General features: G+C 46.2%; 1 protein-coding gene across 7 annotated transcripts in view; it reads right to left on the reverse strand.

Moving 5' to 3' along the window:
* TSC2 (TSC complex subunit 2) overlaps positions 1–18,123 on the reverse strand; it is a 45,486-nt gene that overhangs the window by 21,447 nt on the left and 5,916 nt on the right. For all 7 annotated transcript variants that reach the window (XM_081840609.1, XM_081840607.1, XM_081840608.1 and 4 more), the window contains 18 exons: positions 17,086–17,211; positions 16,285–16,358; positions 15,300–15,426; positions 13,850–13,993; positions 12,744–12,881; positions 12,249–12,352; positions 12,029–12,110; positions 11,104–11,259; positions 9,829–9,945; positions 9,595–9,717; positions 8,241–8,347; positions 7,571–7,709; positions 6,918–7,040; positions 6,506–6,640; positions 5,743–5,932; positions 4,568–4,661; positions 3,996–4,098; positions 2,533–2,627 (listed from right to left, as the gene is read on the reverse strand). In XM_081840609.1, the coding sequence (XP_081696735.1) occupies positions 2,533–2,627; positions 3,996–4,098; positions 4,568–4,661; positions 5,743–5,932; positions 6,506–6,640; positions 6,918–7,040; positions 7,571–7,709; positions 8,241–8,347; positions 9,595–9,717; positions 9,829–9,945; positions 11,104–11,259; positions 12,029–12,110; positions 12,249–12,352; positions 12,744–12,881; positions 13,850–13,993; positions 15,300–15,426; positions 16,285–16,358; positions 17,086–17,211 (2,177 nt within the window). The remainder of the gene's footprint in view (positions 1–2,532; positions 2,628–3,995; positions 4,099–4,567; positions 4,662–5,742; positions 5,933–6,505; positions 6,641–6,917; positions 7,041–7,570; positions 7,710–8,240; positions 8,348–9,594; positions 9,718–9,828; positions 9,946–11,103; positions 11,260–12,028; positions 12,111–12,248; positions 12,353–12,743; positions 12,882–13,849; positions 13,994–15,299; positions 15,427–16,284; positions 16,359–17,085; positions 17,212–18,123) is intronic.

The following is an 18,123-nucleotide window of genomic DNA, read 5'->3' on the forward strand; positions in this document are numbered from 1 at the left end:
TAAAAACAAAAAAACAGGATGCCAAAAAAAGGAGGGAGGGGGGAATTAAACACAATAAGCAAAACTCAAAAAGCATAAACAAACATTTCAAAAATGAAAAAAGACAACAGAAAGACAGCCAACATCTCCCCCATTCTACCCCAGATTGATAAATGTTACAAAATAAAAGTGGCAATTGGAATACTATGGAGCCCTGAGCAAAAATAATAAAAGTACGCCTGTACAGTGGGTAGGGAATGTGCAATATGCGTTAGCTTAGAGGCACAGTTCACAAAACCCAAAACCAATTAAATGACAAGACAGAAGACTATGGAATCATCAGCCCCAACATCAAGGTCTAAAGCAGATTCCTGGGGTGAGGGCAGCATAAAGCGCAAGTGGCAACAGCTTCTGTTATTTTTCCTTCTGTGAAGTGTCTCCAGCAAAACAAAATGTACCTATGGAGTGAGCAAGTTCCCTCAGGGCAATGCCTGGCTACATTTATGCTGCTGCATCTCACTGCAACATTATCACTAAGGTTTGAGGGTGAAACCGCTGCCTGAATGACTAAAAAAAAATAGATAACATAGGGAGGGTGTATCTCCTGCTCAAAGAACACCCAGGGCATATGTTTGCGTACCCAGAAAACGAAAAGGAGCTCCAAGAGGTTCCTGGTTTTACAGAGCAGCACACACACCTGGGGTTTCTTGTGGGTTTTCTGGCCAGGAAGCAAATCACACACAAACCATTTGCATCCAACCAAAGGTGCCTTTTAGGGTTGACTGACACTCCTGCTACTTTTTAACTACAACTCGTGGCTACTGCCACTCTGAGAATAATGGCAGTGGGTGTTTTGAAAGCACCTCTTGCAGAACAACTTTTCAACTCAACAGTATCCCAACTTAGTAAAATAAAAAATGCCGAGGCAAGGAAGTGGCGATGGGAGCCACAACTCAAAAGGAAAATGATGGACACAAAAAGGCTGGCTAGAGAAGTGGAGAGTCTCGTTTGTAACTCCGAGGTCAAGAATTTCACCAGCCGTGCTTTAATTTGCAAGCACAAAACAATTCCCAGGGCAGCAGTGAAATGAAAGGTAGGCCATGCGCCTTTGGAACTTCATGGGCCTAGTTGGAAAACTCTCTGCCTAAGAAGCTTGAGGGTATCATTGTTGAGGTGGTGAAGGGGCAGACACGCTTCATGGGCAGGCAGAGATCTGAACCTGGGCCACCCAGACTCAAAAGGCACTTCGAGCACCACATTGTTTTCCATGTGGCCCCTCCAGACTTCCTTTTTATTGTGCCTTCATGATGGTTTGCACTCACAATGGTATCAGGGCTGTTGCGCACAATCCCACTTATATAGAACTTTGCATCTGTAGAAGTTTTTGGGGGACATCCTGCTCTGTTTCCAGTTTGGTGCATATCCCGAAACTTCCTACTGAAATCCTGTAGCTTTTCATACCACAAATGTTCCAATTTATTTTTCGCTGTGCTACATTACCCTCTCGTAATGTTGGGAGAAACGCTGCAGAACAACTACCGGTAATAAACGGGAAGGACGTGTGGACGGACCCAGCACTAATGCAGTAATGTTGTATCCATGACATGAAGACCAAAAAGACACCACCAGTCTGGACTAATGATGCAGCCAGGTCAGGAGACTGCAATGGCAATTGCTATGGAATACAGCAGTACCACTAGCAAGTTCTGAACACAAGAACATCAGAAAAGCCCTGCTGAATTGGCCCAAAGGTAGCCCTTCTAGTCCAGCAACCAGTTCTCACAGCAGCCAGCTAGATGCTCCAACGAGAAGCCAATAAGCAGGACGTGACTGCAGTTGGTTGTGATTCCCAACCAGTGACATTCAGGGTCAAACCAACTCTGAATCCCTAACCCAAAGACTGCTGCATGGACAGTGAATGCAGGGCTAGGATTGCTTTTCCCAGATGCAAAGTCAGCCAAAGCAGAAACGCTACCCGCAGTTTTTTCAAAAACCCACTGAAAGCAGCTTCAATGCTTTCAATTGACCATAGTTCTCTCTGAACAAATCATAATGCTTTTGCAGAGTTTTTCCTCTCTCTCCAGATTGGGGGTGAAGAAGCTTCTAGTCTGGTGCTGAAAAGCTTACAAAATGTTCCAGTGTAACCACCAGCTAAATGGGCTGCAACCTGATCATTACAGCAGGGGTAGGGAATGTCCAGCTACTGTTGAACGACAAGACCCATCATCCCTGTCACTTGGCTATGCTGGCAGGGGGTGATGGGAGTTGGAGTCCAATGACAGTCGGAGGGCTAGAGGTCTTCCAGCCCTGCAATGCAGGATGAGATGAGGCAAAATACTTCAAACTGGACTGAGCAGTCTGAGTCAAGGTGGGACAGCTTTCAGCTGCAAGGGCATGGACCATCATCAGAACAAAATCAGGTAGCTTCATTGGCATAAAACCTGACCCATCAGAAAAGTTGTAGCAGCCCCCAGAAGGCAACAAATCGGTGTTTTTAACAAAGAGCACTTCAAAGTGCTGTAAAAAGAAGTGGACCTTCGGGGAACAACCTACCTCTTCGGTCTCTCATTCAAGCTGGTGCTACGAGCCCGGAAGCTGTCTTTCTCTGGTGTGTCATCAAAGGAGAGGAGGACATTTGATCGCAAACCCTGTCATAAAGAGAATACGAAGAAGAGTTGAAAGTTGCTATTATTATTATATTTACATTCATATCCTGCCTTTTCCCCAGAGAAGGACTCAAGACAGCTTACACAAATTAAAACAAAATACAGTGGTACCTCAGGTTACCAACACTTCGGGTTACCAACACTTCGGGTTACAAACTCTGCTAACCCAAAAGTAGTTGCTCCGGGTTGCAAATTTTGCCACAGGATGAGAATGGAAATCGCTCACCAGTGGTGCACCAGCAGCGGGAGGCCCTATGAGCGAAAGTGCGCCTCAGGTTAAGAATGGTTTAGGGTTAAGAACGGACCTCCAGAACGAATTAAGTTTGTAACCCGAGGTACCACTGTACAAAAAGCTAAAAACATATAAAAGAAAAACTGTAAAAAAAAATATTCAACTGTAATGGAGTTAAAACAATATAAAATACAAATCTATTAGAATACAGGTAATAAAAGCAATGAAAACAGCACAATTAAAAACAGTTTCCTTAAAAACCAGCCAGTTCTTGAACGCCTGTCAGAATTGGACAGTCTTCCCCTGCCAGCGGAAGGACAAGGAGAAAGCCAGTCTGGCTTCTCTAGGAAGAGAGTTCCAAAATCCAGGAGCAACTACCAAGAAGGCCCTCTCCCTTTTCCCCCACCAAACTGGGCCTGTGAGGATGGCAGGACTGAGATCTTTGAGTCCAGGAATGGAGAAGCTGTGGTCCTCTGGATGTTGCTGGACTCCAACTCCCATTATCCCTGATCACTGGTCATGCTGGGGCTGCTGGGGGATGGGAGTCCAGCAACATCCAGAAGGCAGCAGGTTCCCTTTCCCTGGCTCAGTCTCTGTCCCCAAGCAAATTCCTTCAAGCTTTAATCCCTGTTTGCCTTCTGCTAAGATGTTTGGTTGGAGCTATACAATGACCCGGTTCACACATAATGCTAAACCAAACTGTGCGAAAGCACAAGCTCAAGAGTTCCTGGAGAAGGAGGAGGAAACTGCACTCCCCTTCTTCCAGGTCCTTCTGCTAATATACTGCTATGAGTCAAGCCATGGTTTGGCTGAGTACACCACCCAAACCTGAACCTGTAGTTTGCTTCCTCCAGACAAACCACAAACTGTAAAGCTCAAGAACAAAATTTAGTATGGATCAGCCCACTGGGAATCTACACCACATTGAAAAACCACCCCAAAAACATAGTCCCGTGGTGGAACAGGGCAAGAAGTTTCCCCCTCTGTTTTGTGGACTGCTCTGGAGGTGGAGCTCACCACAGAGCGGCAGTGTCCGTCATGGTCCCATCCTGTTCCCTGACTCCTGTCCGGCATGTCAGCTCTTCCCCTGTGCTTCTCAGGCACAGCAACCAGCTTACCTTGGTAATAAAGGGGACAAAGTCTTTCCGAAAGGGAAGGCGGCACTTGATAAACCACATGGCTATGACGTGATGCGCCAGGCATACAATGTACTGGTTAAACCTGGAAGGCATTCAATGATAACGTTATGGCAAGATGCAATGCTTAAAATAGTATATACGTGAATTACTGTGCAACACGCCATTAGCATCACACTGTGATATTACTTATACTAGTTGGAAACTTAGAACATAAAAAAGGTTAAGGGGAATGTTTCTATTTAACAACAGGATTTAAAGTGTGCAATCATAGAAAGGCACCCAAACTCCCCACTGAAGGCTGAAAAATAAAATGTAAAGAGAAAGGCTGACAAACACATGCCATTTGTTGTGCAGACTGGAGAAACAGAGAGGACAACAGTTACGACAGATGACATATGGGAGGGAGTTTTGCCTTGGTTATGGCTTATAGCAGCCTTTCCCAACCTGGTGGCCTCCAGTTGTTTTGGGACTACAACTCCCATCAGCCTCAGCCAGCACATCCCACAAAACACCCCCACCAAAACAACCACCACAACCCACCCACAACTTACTTGGAGGGGTTTGTGTAGGGCAAGGAGATGGCAAAGACGCTGGCGTACTGTTCAGCTGCAAAATTCCTGTAGAGAGCAGGCAGACGGGCCAATGCTGGGATTGGGAAAAGAGGAGACAGTAAAAGAGTCTGGCTGCAGATGGGATGGCTAGCAGAAACCCACTTCACACAGGGAGCCACCTTGTTTACAGGGGGGCTGGTTTGGGCATGCCCAAACTGTACCGTCACAGGTACAGGTTTCTTCAGCGTGAATCACAGAGGTCACCACCATGTGCTTATGATCTGGCTGCCTCTCTGGAGCATGGGTGGAAACACCATCCTAGGGGCCAAATGCGACCCTCCCTACCCAGCCCTTGTGACTCTCCCTGGAGCTTAGCTGTGCTGCTCTGCATCCCTCTTCAGATGCTTTGGCCTGGCTGGAATATGTCATTGGACTGTAATAAAGCCTCTTGCCCAGATGGAGGAGCAGTAGCTAGAGCATAACCTGCTGCACAAGAGATCAGTCGCACCTGTTGCTCTGCCTACCCACCGCAGACATCTGGACCCCAGGAGGTTGCCGAGGAAAGAATGTCGCCATTGGGCTAAAAGAGCACCTCGCCCCTGCTCCGGATCCAAAGAACATAATTAGCTCCACGTGCCACAGGAGGCTTCTGACTTGGCTTCCCCAAATCACCCACCATCCCTCTCACACTACATAGCAAGACACATGCAGGATTTGGAAGGCTTTCTAAATCAGTTTTATGCTGTGGCACACCTGGGGGGTGGGAAGCTGCTGCTGTTCAAAAAGTCCCAGAATGAAACTTTGCGAATAAGAAGCTAAGAAGAGCCTTCTGGGTCAGGCCAGTGGTTCATCTAGTCCAGCATCCTGTTCTCATAGTGGCCAACCAGATGCCTGTGAGAAACCCGCAAACAGGACCTGAGCACAAGAGCCCTCTCCCCTCCTGTGGCTTCCAGCAACTGGTTATTCAGAAGTATTGCTCCCTCTGACCGTGGAGACTGAGCAAACCTGTTATGGCTAGTAGCCATGGATAGCCTTCTCATCCTCCACAGACTTGTCCAATCATCTTTTACAGCCATCCAATCTACCTACAGATTTTCAAAAATTGCACAGAGGGAAAGCAAAGGTCCCTTCCTCTCCTGAGCTGAAAAGCGAGAATGGAATACGCATACACTTACTTGAAAGAAATTCCAGGAGGGGGATGGCCATGTTGGCCGTAGCTGAAATATGTGTCAGCTTGACTATCAGGACAGGCAGGGCCTTGATGATGATATCTGGCATCTCAACGCTGCAGATGGAGAGAGCCACGACACACTGGTTGGCGCAGCGAGAGATCAAGCCATGCTCCAGGCAGTACACCATCTCCCGCTGGTGAAGGCAAAGACACAAACAGAACATTACCAAGCACTCAGTTCAGATGCGTTTACAGGCACTTCGGTGCAGGGCTCTCTGGGTGTCCCTTTTAATTTAACAAAATTCACACATGACTATATGAACAAAATAATGAACAATCATAGCTTGATTGTAATAAAAGCTCCAAGTGGTTTGTCCCCGCCCCGCCCCCCAAAAAAACCAACACCTACATTAAAATGATTGTAAAAGCCAGTTAAAAGATATATAAACTAAAAAGAGATTATCACACTCGTTAACATTCTACATTGCTTGGATAGGTCTGCCTAAGCAAATATGTTTCAAGCAATAAGCAAGGACCACAGTGAAGGCACCTGCCTGGTGTCAACAGGCAGGGTGTTCCAGAGTACAGACACTGCCACGCAAAAAGATTGATGACTTACAGGTCTTTTGTTCCTTGTTTAATAGCTAAATGCAAGTCAAGGAAAGCCAAGCTCAAGTTAAGCCATATTTATTTATTTGGCAGCAGTGTCATTCTCCTGGCTCACCCACTGAGCACGTCCCACTCAGTTCCTGTGCATGCAATAATACCTGCTTGCTTTTGTCCAGGTGATTATGGTAAAAGATCAAAGTAGTCAGCACTGGAACCACAGCCAAATGCAAATCGTTACGGGAGAAAGTTTCCGGGGTGCCCCGCAGGCGCTCGGTCATCTTTTTGTCTGTAAGCTGGCGGCACACACAAAAAGTCACTGCTACAGAATCCAAAGGGAGGCACCCACAGGTTACCCACTCCTGTTCTGCATTGTTGCAACCCACCCGAGGGCCTTACAGTGAATGGTAGGCAAGATATTCAGCAAACGACAACAGGCTTCTCCACTGGAGAGCTCTCCCATGACACTAACACATGCCACAATTGTAGGGCAACCATCAAAAGCTCCCTAATGCGGACCTTTGTTGCCCCAACTGGATGCTCAGATGGTGTCATAAAAAGGCACATTCTCACCATAGAGCAGAGGGCAGAAGACAGCTGGTCAATGTTGCAAGGGGATGTTAAGTAAAGCACTTTGTACTGCAGAGACTCCGGTAACTTGTTCAGAACCAGCTTCAGCACCTTCCAGTCTGTCTCCTACAAACGAAAAAAAGGAAAGAGACACTCAGGGGAGCAGGGCAGTTCAAGGGTGGCATGGAAAGAACTGCAGCCCAGCTGCAAATCACACTCTTTGGGCAGATAGAATGCCGGGCTCCATCTCCAGGAAGCAGAGCTGCAACCATGCGGCTACATGGGGCTGATGGGAGTTGTAGGCCTAAACACTGGGAGGGAACCTGGCTGGTATAAAGTCAGGATTCATATACCCATTCCTGATTGGCAACCAGACCCTTCCAGCAGGACCTATATTTTAAGTTCTCACTAAAAATGACTAGGTTTTATATGCAATGCTACATATGCATTTCAGCATGATGTGCAATGTCTTTCGTAAGGAGCTACTCTCAAAATAAAATAGCATGCCAGTGATGGGCAGGGCCAAAGAAGGCAGAGCCATGGATGGGTTATGGAGAGTCCCAAGGGCCAGAAAGAGAGCTGGAGGGCCACATCCAGTTCCCCATCCCTGATCTGCAGCTTGGGATCCAATTACCAGGTTTTGATTCATCACTCACTTGCTTCAAGCACTGGAGGAGGACTCCAAAGAAAACGGAGTAAGGTAAGTGGCCCATACGAATGCCCGTGCTCTGGGGAGGCACACTGGGGCTTCCTGAGGGAGGGGAGAGGGTGCCGGCAGGTTTCTTCTCGGGTTCCCTGTGACATAAGAAGGAGAAAAAATCAGCCTGCTGCCAGACCATAGCATCTTGAAGTACAACCTTACAAAGAATCCATGTTCTAAGTGGCTTTATTTATCTTTAAAATATTTACATTCTACTTGTCCGTGCAAAGTGGATTAACAATGATAAAAACCCATTACAACACACACACACACACACACACACCATTACTACCAAAACCCTTTAAAAGAACGGAAACCCATTCAAATCTTCCAATCACATAATCTACTATCCTTAATCCAGTAAACGGGAGAAAGCTTACTCATGCGAAGGCCAATTGAAACAAATAGGTCTTTAAAGGCCTTTCAAAACCCCTGAAGTCTCACTGCCCTGTACAGACCTACTGGGATTTCCAAAGGCACAAGGGCCACCACTGCAGAGCTAGAGGCTGGGCGCACCAATTGAATTGAGATTTCAATTTCTGGGCAGCATGGTACAAGGGAGCCTCAGGTTAGAACACAGCAGAACTATTTTTGGGAAACAGTGGCTACAATCAGACAAAACCTACAAAAAATCGCAGAGGCAGTAGGGGCTGAATTTCATGAGCCCTTCTTTGGTAGCCAGGCCCAGTCGGTGGAGAGAGTCAGCCCGAAGTGAGAGCAAGAAGTCAAATACCTAAAAATAAGCAAGAGAAAAATAATTAGCCTAGCATTCCCCCACATGCTCCAAGGCAGGTTCAGAGAACTTCTCAATCCAATCCAAGCAGTCCTGCAATGTTTCTAAAAGATGGTTGCACTTCAAGCAGCAGGGAGTTCCACAGGAGCAGAAGAGCGACGGAGACATCAGCTCTGCAAGCCAAAGTAGTGAACTGGTAGTGCACGGGGCCTAACCACAGGGCCAAGCAAGCCATTTGCCACGACTCACCAGACGCAATTTACCACCAGAAGGAGTGGTGAAATCCGTAGCGGCAGCGAGACTTGCAAGGCTCTGTATGATATGCCGCTCCTCCCCTTTGCCCCTGCCAGCAGGTCAGAGCATTCAAGAAAGAGGAAGGAGCACTTTGGACTGAACCATCCTCTCTGCCAAACCCAGCACAGCAATGGTAGGGAAAAAATCAACCGAGCAGAATGTGCAGGGTATAGGAATTGCCTATTCCTCCCTTCCTGGGAGGAACTGCCCATCTCTGGGTGTCCTCCTCCATCAGACAGAAAAAAAATGTATTTATTGATAGGACATAAAGGAGAGAGTGTTATCCAAGACCTTTACAAGTAGGGGCTGAGGGGTATGATTATGTGACAGTTGGGGCAAAGCACACTCTGTTAAACACTGAGCATGGAATTAAGTTCTCAGAATAATTGAAAAAGGGAGGGGGGAGGAATTCAGCCCTTGCTTGAAAACTGCGTGGGTATTGCCTGCTCAAATCTTAGAAGCCAAAGGGAGGGAGGAAGTACAGTTGGTGAAGTGGGCTGGGGGAGATCTCTGTGGTGTAGAGCCAGTGTGGTGTAGTGGTTAAGAGCGGTAGTCTCATAATCTGGGGAACCGGGTTCGCGTCTCCGCTCCTCCACAGGCAGCTGCTGGGTGACCTTGGGCCAGTCACACTTCCTTGAAGTCTCTCAGCCCCACTCACCTCACAGAGTGTTTGTTGTGGGGGAGGAAGGGAAAGGAGAACGTTAGCCGCTTTGAGACTCCTTAGGGTAGTGATAAAGCAGGATATCAAATCCAAACTCTTTTTCTTCTTCTGTGCCCTGCATCACACCCATTGCTGCATCTCAGGACTTAACAAAATCAGAACAAACTTCTGGGAAGTTAGCAGCAATATCCCCTTGCCAGCACCATTTGGAGCCAGTTCTCTCCTCCTTGTCATCTTCCCTGCAAGTCCTGCAAGTTTGGAAGTGGGACTGAGAGGCGCACACATTCCTCACCTGCAGCCGGATGCTGCTGGCGACTGGGAGGCTGTATCTGTGTTTATAGTGGAGCTGAATGTGGAGGATCAACATCTCATAGACGCGGGTGGCGTGGCTGGGGGGGAAACTGTAGAGTTTTGTCTGAAAGGAGGAAAGCAAGATGTTGTCAAGAGGAAAGCCAGAATTTATTTATTTTTAAACTAAAAAGCCCAAGAGGAAACCACCCCAGGGCTCAACAACCTGGTCACTTACCTGGAAAATGACCAGAAGGCCCAGGACTGCTGTCTTCACATCTTCTAAAGAAGCAGAGTAAGACAGCAAGTCTCTTTCCTCTAGTTCAGTGGGAGGCAGCAGGGAATGGGAAGCAACCTTTTCAGGGAGAGAGAGCATACACAAGCTTTGCAGAGGGCCAAGGCCCGCAATTACATAAGGATTGCAAAAAAAGTGCTAGGATGGCAAGAATAAATACTCCTGGCAACAGCAGAGCTACATAAAGTATACAAAGCAACAACACCCACATTCATCCCATACATTTAAAGCACTACGATGCCACTTTCATGGCTTCCTGCAAAGGATCCTGGGAACTGTAGTTTATTAATGGTGCTGAGAGCTGTTAGCAGACCTCTCTTCCTCTCCCGGAGCAACAATCCTCAAGTGGTTTAGCAATCAATCCATATTCACTGGGAACGATTGGGAATTGCAGCTCGTGGGGGTCTCTGAGTAACTCTCAGCACTCTTAACAAACACAGCTCCCAGAATTCTTTGGGGGAAGTCAGGACTGTTGGGAGAAGTCAGGAAGTCAGCATCATAGAGCTTTAAATGTTGTGAATGAGGCCTGAATCTCTCTAGAAGCAGCAAAATGGTATCTTTGCCTGGATCAACAGGCTGTTTTGGAGGTTTTCCATGCTTGTGAACCCAAAAGGAGTTTCATATGTGAGTTTTTAGATCTGATAATCAGCTATTTTATAGCTGTTATGTCTCATCCACGAAAATAGGAGAGATTCCATTTTCATCAGACTTCACATGAATATGCTAACATGTGCTGCAGCATAGCCAAGCTTGGTTAGGTGGCTAGCTGTGTCCATAACACCCAGTGACATGCCATCTGGTTCTTCATTTTCAGAGATTTCAGTGGAGTTGCTACTTCAGGAAATCTTAATACTTTAATATTTGTAGGTTTCATAACCAAGCCATTGTCCTGATGACTACGGAACACAGAAGAAACAAATAATTTGTTGATTGAAGGTTTCTACCCTGATCCAAAACAGAGCACCTGATGATGCCTATGCAATATTAAACGGCAAAGCTCTTTAGATCATTACCCGAAACTGACACACTGCCATCCCCCCTGCAAAAACACACTCAGCTTTGCAAAACCAAACAGGATATTCAAACCAGCAAAGCTCCTCAAGTTCATAGTGCAAACCCCTCCCCAAAGCAAAATTTATTCCCTTGTTTTTGACACTTCCTGAGAGCAGGCACAGCTCCTGCTGCCAAAGCCCAGAGCTGAGCTAACAGCTGCTTCACCTTCTCTATGATATCCAACAAGCTGTTGAAATGGTGGGAGGTGCAGCCTTCTGCCAGGTCCACCAGCAGCTGGGTGGCCAGTTTGCGGACTTGGTGATCTTTGTCTTCTTGGATGTGGGCCAGCTGGGAGAGGACCACCAGGTTAATCAACTCCTCCTGCAACAGGACAAGACTTTTGTGAGCTGGCTAAGACAGAGTGGTCTAATGAGGCTGGTAAAAGAAAGAGGTGGAACACTGATTTTGACAGCCGTGCTAATACTGTATTAGTAATTTTTCACTGTAGGTTTTTACTGTTTCTATAAACGTATGGTGAATACGATTTATGAAAAACCAGGACAGAAATATTTTAAATGCACTAGAATGAAGATAAAATTGAGAAGGTGCAAGACAGGAAGCTGGGGGAAGGTCCAGACAGCTCTTTAATTGAGGGTGTCCAAAAGTCAAATGAAGGAATGAATTTTATTTAATCCAAAACATAGTTCAACAACATGTAAGAAATAAGGAAATGAAAATATAAGGGAATGAAACATACAAAAAAATGTAAAAGTTTAGGTCCTTGTATTCATGATCCATGGAAAGTATAATAATTATTGGTATTGGAGGGTAGTAACGTGTCATTTTTAAGGTTGGTTTTAGTTATTAGGATGTTGTCCTAGTGTGAGGAGGTATGCTATTCTCATTTGAAGCTGAAGAGCTACTAAGAATTTTAAATAGTGGCATATTTCACCGGATGAATTTGAACATAGTTGTCATCATGTGCATACATAATATATATTTTTGTGGTTGAAAACTCATTTTTTTGTCCTCTGCTGCCATTTTGTTTTCCTATCTTGATAGAAGTTCAAGGAAGTGACCTTCTGCCAGACTTAAACATGTGTCTGACATCACCCAAAGAACATTTCTCAGAGTGAAAATGAAAACTCACCTCATAAATCTGCCTATTGACGCTCAAGACGAAAGAGAGAACATGCAGAACTTTGATGCGAATAGCACTCCGTGTCTCATTCCTGAGGAGGAAAAAGGGACAATGGTGTTTTCAAAAAGGAGGAGGAGCCCAAATCATCTGGGTTGTGACCAACATCCAGAGGATGGAAAGTCAGAGATATGAGGAGAGGAGCCACAGGTAAGAGCTGCAGGGTCCCTACCTGAAGAACCTCTCCATCAGCCCCTGCAGCTTCTGGATCCAGCTGTCCTTCGCAGGGTGGATGGACTGAGCTCGGTAGGTGATCAGGTTCAGAACAGAAGATTCCTTTTAAGCAAAAGGAAAGGGAGGCCAGTACTTAAAAAAACATCCAAGTTCAACAAAGTAAGATTGTAAACTGAGAATTACTCATATATAAAGGGGGATCTGTCAACACTGTTTATTGAATGGTAGCGGAAGTCCCATGCTCAGTGGCAGAGCATCTGCCTTGCATGCAGGAGGTCCAAGTAGGGCTGAGAATGGCCCTTGTCTAAAACCAGAGTGGCCCTGCTCACCTGCCCCCTAAAAATCCCCCCGAAGGGCAAACCAGTTCTGGATCCACCCCTCCCCATGCCTTGCATAAGATAAGATTTTAGTTCCCTGTGCCCCTCCGCTGAGTGCTCTTTAAGGAAGTCCTAAGGAAACAACAGGAAATTTCTCAAACATTGCCATGCCTTACAGGTCTCTGACTTGCACATTTCTCCACAAGCTCAAAGTAATGTTTCTTAGAGCCATGGAAGTCATTCTGGTCACATAGCTCCTCCACCGTGGTCAGCAAGTCATGGACAATGGATTTCAGCTCCGGGCTCTCCAAGGTCTGAAAGGAAGAAAACACAACTTGATTAGCCCTTGAGAATCTCAGTGCAGTCACTTGCAGGCTAAATCAAGACAAAATAACTTTTATCACACTACATGTGCATCAATTAGGTTACCAATGCTGGAATATCTGTGTTATCAATGACTGTTTCTTGCCAATGGTTCCCTGTCCCACTACAAGTATTAATACAATCATCTCAGCCATGTCACCAATTGGCAACAATAAAGGGTGCCTATGTAACATGGATTTAAGCTCTAATTATCACATTCCATTATAATTCAACTTCCACCTTACAGTTTTCTTCCCCATATATCTGCCAGCTAAGATTTCACTTCATATACGTGATGAAGTGGGCTGAGTCCACGAAAGCTTACTCCATTTAAAAAACTGTGATGTCTTTAAGGTGCCACGAGGCTCTGAATGTTTTAACTCGGAAGGAAGTGTCAGAGTCTCCTATACCTCTATCCTTTATTGATGCTTGGAAGGACACAGAACAGGCAGGTGCAGGCTAGAAATTAAAGAAAGTGAAACCCTTCTCTAATCCTACTCCAATAACTCTGCCATTTTGCACCCCTTCCTCCCAGAACACTCTTTAAATTCTATTCCATGGTGTTAGAACAACGGACATTGATTCTGTGAGACCTTATGGCTGCAGAGCCTGCTATTGAAAGGCTGGAAAAATAAGCACTCAACCTAGTCAGATGAGTGGCGTATAAATATCATTATCATCATCATCACTATCATCTGCTATTCAGCAGTCTGAAGATCTTACTGCCCTTTCTGTGCTTGAAAGTATAGCTTATCATCTTTGCTCTCATTTGGATTCCATTTGAACATAGGGACTTTCTATATTAATATGTTTAAGTCAGAATATTTGTATTCATAATGCCAGCTGGCAGTGGTTCTCTTTTTCTGTCACGTTTGCAAAAACAGTATTAAAAATAAAACAAAAGGGGCTTCCCATTTACCTGCAGCTGCTCGAGCAGCCGCTCGATGATATTCAGGAGGATGTCCCAAGTGACTGCCTGGAGGTCCTTCCCATATTTTTTGATCAGCCTTGTGATGGAAAGGACTATTTCATAAGACACAATGGTATTCGGACTCGTCATGGCCTGGAAGGGGGAGAGAAAGCCCCAAGTAAGGAACTGACATACCGGGACCACCTGAATGACAGAGGGCCCATTTGCTGGTTCCACTGGGTTAGGACACTTCAAGAAGGAAGCGCCCAGAAAAGTATGTTAGGTGCCATACAACGGGAGTGGTCAGAAGGGAGATCAAGGTTTCCTGGAAGACCTCCCAAGTGATTCATAGAGCAGAAACTGTTTCCAACTCCCAACAATTGTAACAGTAGCGACAACAAAAAGTATTTTCCCCCTTCTGGTCTGCTGAAATCGGGAAAGCTTGGGTTCCCAGACTGTGCTCAGAGCACAGTCCCACACTTTGCAATTCTATGCCTGCCTTCCTAAACCATGATTTTGCACCTGGTTTTAGGTGGTGCTTATAGTGAAAAGATAGATTCCACTAGCCTGAAGGCCATACAACCCTGCCATCCAAAACTAATAATGTATGTGGGAAAACTGCCAGAGAGACTTCAGGTGCACAAGGAAGATCAGAAAGTGCAGGCTGCTACTCAGGAGTAAAGAAAGGAACTTCTGAGCCCTGGCAAACTCACTATAAAGACAATTTGCAGCCAAAAACGAAAAGGCTGTAAGTGGTGCAACTGAACCACAGTGAATGGAAGTGTGGTCACAGATGAAACAGCAGGCTGTGACTGCAGGTATCTTTGGCTTTTTCCAACACCCCCCCCCCCCGTCCTTGCTGCTTGTGAAGCTTTGTTACAGCAAGAGAAACAGCAATCTTTTCAACCGTTATGGAGAGGGGCTTCAGCTCAATAGCCCATAGGTTCCCTCTGAATTCGCGTTCCCCAAAATTTGTTTATTGCAGTTTATCCTTTCTCTGAGGAGCATTGTACAGGAATCCTCTCACAACAACCCTATGAGGTAGGTTAGTCTAAGCCAGGGTAGGCAACCTAAGGCCCATGGGCCACAAGCGTCCCACGGGGGTTGTTTAACCGGCCCATAAGCTGCCCCCGAATCAAGCCACCCGCTCAGCGAGTCCCCGCGCGCTACGCTAAACTGGCACAGCACGGCATGGGGACTCACTTCCACAGCACTGGAAATCGCGTCTGCACAGATGCAGACACCGGAAATCACGAGCGCACACACTTATGCACGCACACAATCTGGCCCACAGAGAGATCTCCGCTGGAGTGAACCAGTAAACCTTGTCAGCCCCTGGTCTAAGAGGCAGTAATAAGCCCAAGATCACCCAGCAAACTTCACACCTGAGCCAGGATTTTAATCTAAGCCTCCACCATCTATCACCCGCATGACCCTGGTTCGAAGGGCTCAGAATTACCTTCAGAAAGGAGGGCAGTACTGAAGTTGGCGAATTCCTGAGTGTCTGCAGCCTGTGCGCTCCCCACAAAGCCATGCCCACGAAAAACACAGCCCCTCTCAGCAGTGCGGCATCTACCATGTAGGTCCTGCAAACATGGGAATTTTGACCACGATTAGTGGGTCTCAGACTTGGGCTTCAGGATCTTCCTTAAATCAGTACCAGTGACAAAGGGGGAGGGAGGGGCCAGAGCCATCTTTCATTTTTTTTGCTCCTATCAGCACAAGTCCACTCCTCCCAACCTCCTTGCGGTGCACACCTGGCCCTATGGGGTCAGTGTCATCTGGATTTCTAAAACTTCCAACAGTGATGACGATATACAGGCAACTCCCCATTTACGCGCATTCAAGTCACACATGGCCGTGAGTCGCTGCAAACCTGCAAGTGGCATGAAATGAAGCAAAAACGGCCCTAAAAGAGAGAAGAAACAGCAAAAAGGGTGCAAAAACAGTGTCTAGCAATCCCACGAGCCTTTGCAAGTGCAAACTCAGGAGGCCTATGGAGAGTTTGAGCAAGGAGGTTTGGAGGGAGGGATTGTGGCGTTTGCAGACTTTTTCAATTGTGTTCCAAATATACACAATTTCACTTAAACGTGCAGTGCCTCAGATCATAACCCCTGTGTAAATGGGGAGTTGCCGGTAGTAGGTCTTGGGGGGAAAATATCAAGAGCTCATGCTCTTCTCTCTGTCTGGATAGCTGCTAAGACAGCCCTATCCAAGCCTTCCTCAGTGAACCGCCACTGAGCATTGGTCTCACAAAGCAGTCCATGCAAAGCTTGCAAGTCCAGCTGCCTGCCCTAGGATGTCAAGAGTGGGGTTAACCCCTGTACCCCTACAATCTTTTGGGCAGCATTAAAGCAGTTCTCTTGTACCAGCGTGGCACCCAACTTTGCGCTTGCTCCCGGCCCCAGGGAAAGCAGAGGTTTCAGCAGGTGGCACAGAAGTACCTGTCCTCCATGATCCGGCACATGTTGTAAATGGCACTGTGCCCCAAGTGAGTTCCTAACAGATTGCGCATGAGCTGAAGGACAAACAGAAGCATGTTGTTAAATGGAAGCAAATCCCTCGGAATTCTGTACACGCACATACATACATGCATGAACACACACACAAACGGACAAAAAGCAAAAAGAAATGCACAAAATTTATGCACTGAAAAAAATATAGAAAGTGCAAAGTCTGGTACAAAACCCTGCAGTAGAAATAAGGAATCTATACAAGATTTGCACAATTCTAGTTGCAAGATATTGAATCATCAAGTTTAACAGTTTGGAAAAGATAATGCAAGAATGATCTTGGTGCAAAATGCCACCTTCAGTTTTTCAGTACAGTGAATGCATGCAGAAGCCTTGGGGGTAGCTGGACCTCCTGGGGGTACACTAGATGTCCCTTGGTGTACCTTCCAACTATGCAATTCGGTGATTCAGTGTTTCTATAACTCAACAGTAGGCAGAAGTTTCTGATGCTAAGAACCGTTGATACAATGGAGCAGACTACCTGAGAAGGTGGTGGACTCTCCTTCACTGGAGGTTTTAAAGAAAGGTCTGATCACCATCTGCCAAGCATTCTTTAGCTGGGATTTCTGCACTGCAGGGGGTTGGGCTAGATGACCCCTGGGGGTACCTTCCAATTCTACAGTTCTATGAATCTATTTAGCCTAAATAGCTAAATAGCTTCCTACATTCAGCCTTTTCTCCCCCAGGACCACCGAACTGCCTTCTACCCAGAGAACTGGCAAGATAACGGACCTTCCAGCAAGGCTCACAGAGTTCCTTCACGTTGATCGTCCGGCACAAGGTGATTATGAAGACTGGGAGGGTTTCCGAAGGCAAGCAGTTGTAGCACACCACGGCGTCAAGGACCTGCAGGGAAACCTGGGAAGAGGGAAAAGGAATGTGATTGCCTTGGAACAGTATCATTAATCTTATTTATTTCAGGTACTTTTTAAAACTTAAATTTCAGGATTTCCATATGAAATGCTTTTTAAAAAAGAAATACAAAAAAGAACAATTATAATTCATTTTTTTTAAATACACTTATATCTCACATTTTTTTCTCTGATGAGCTTAAAGTAGTATACATCCTAAAGGTAAAGGTAAAGGGACCCCTGACCGTTAAGTCCAGTCGTGGACGACTCTGGGGTTGTGGTGCTCATCTCGCTTTACTGGCCGACAGACAGCTTCCAGGTTATGTGGCCAGCATGACTAAGCCGCTTCTGGAGAACCAGAGCAGCACACGGAAACGCTGTTTACCTTCCCGCTGGAGTGGTACCTATTTATCTACTTGCACCGGTATGCTTTTGAACTGCTAGGTTGGCAGAAGCTGGGACAGAGCAACGGGAGCTCACCCTGTAGCAAAGGTTCAAACTGCCGATCTTCCAATTGGCAAGCCCAAAAGGCTCAGTGGTTTAGACCACAGTGTCACCCAAGTCTCTAATCCCCACAACAGGCTAGGCTGTAGTAGGTTAGGTGAGAGGCAGTGACTGAGCTCAAGGTCAGTCAGTGAGCTTCCTGGCAGAACAGGGATTTGAACCCTGGTCTCTCAGGTCCTAGTTAACCACTTTATCATGCTGGCTCTCAAACAGACAGAAACAAACAAACAGAGAACTACCTTTACATGCCTGCTGAACCAGGAAAATCTTAGCCATGCATCTGAATTCAACAGCAAGGGGACCTCTCTAATTTCAGTAGGAAGAGAGTTCCACAGCTGAGATTTTACAGTCCAGCTTCAACTCTGTCCCAAACCACAACCCTACTGCTAATAATCAAGAGAAGGGGAATACTGTT

Source organism: Podarcis erhardii, assembly GCF_964252035.2.
Source record: "Podarcis erhardii genome assembly, chromosome: 14".
In the NCBI taxonomy this organism is placed as follows: Eukaryota; Metazoa; Chordata; class Lepidosauria; order Squamata; family Lacertidae; genus Podarcis; species Podarcis erhardii.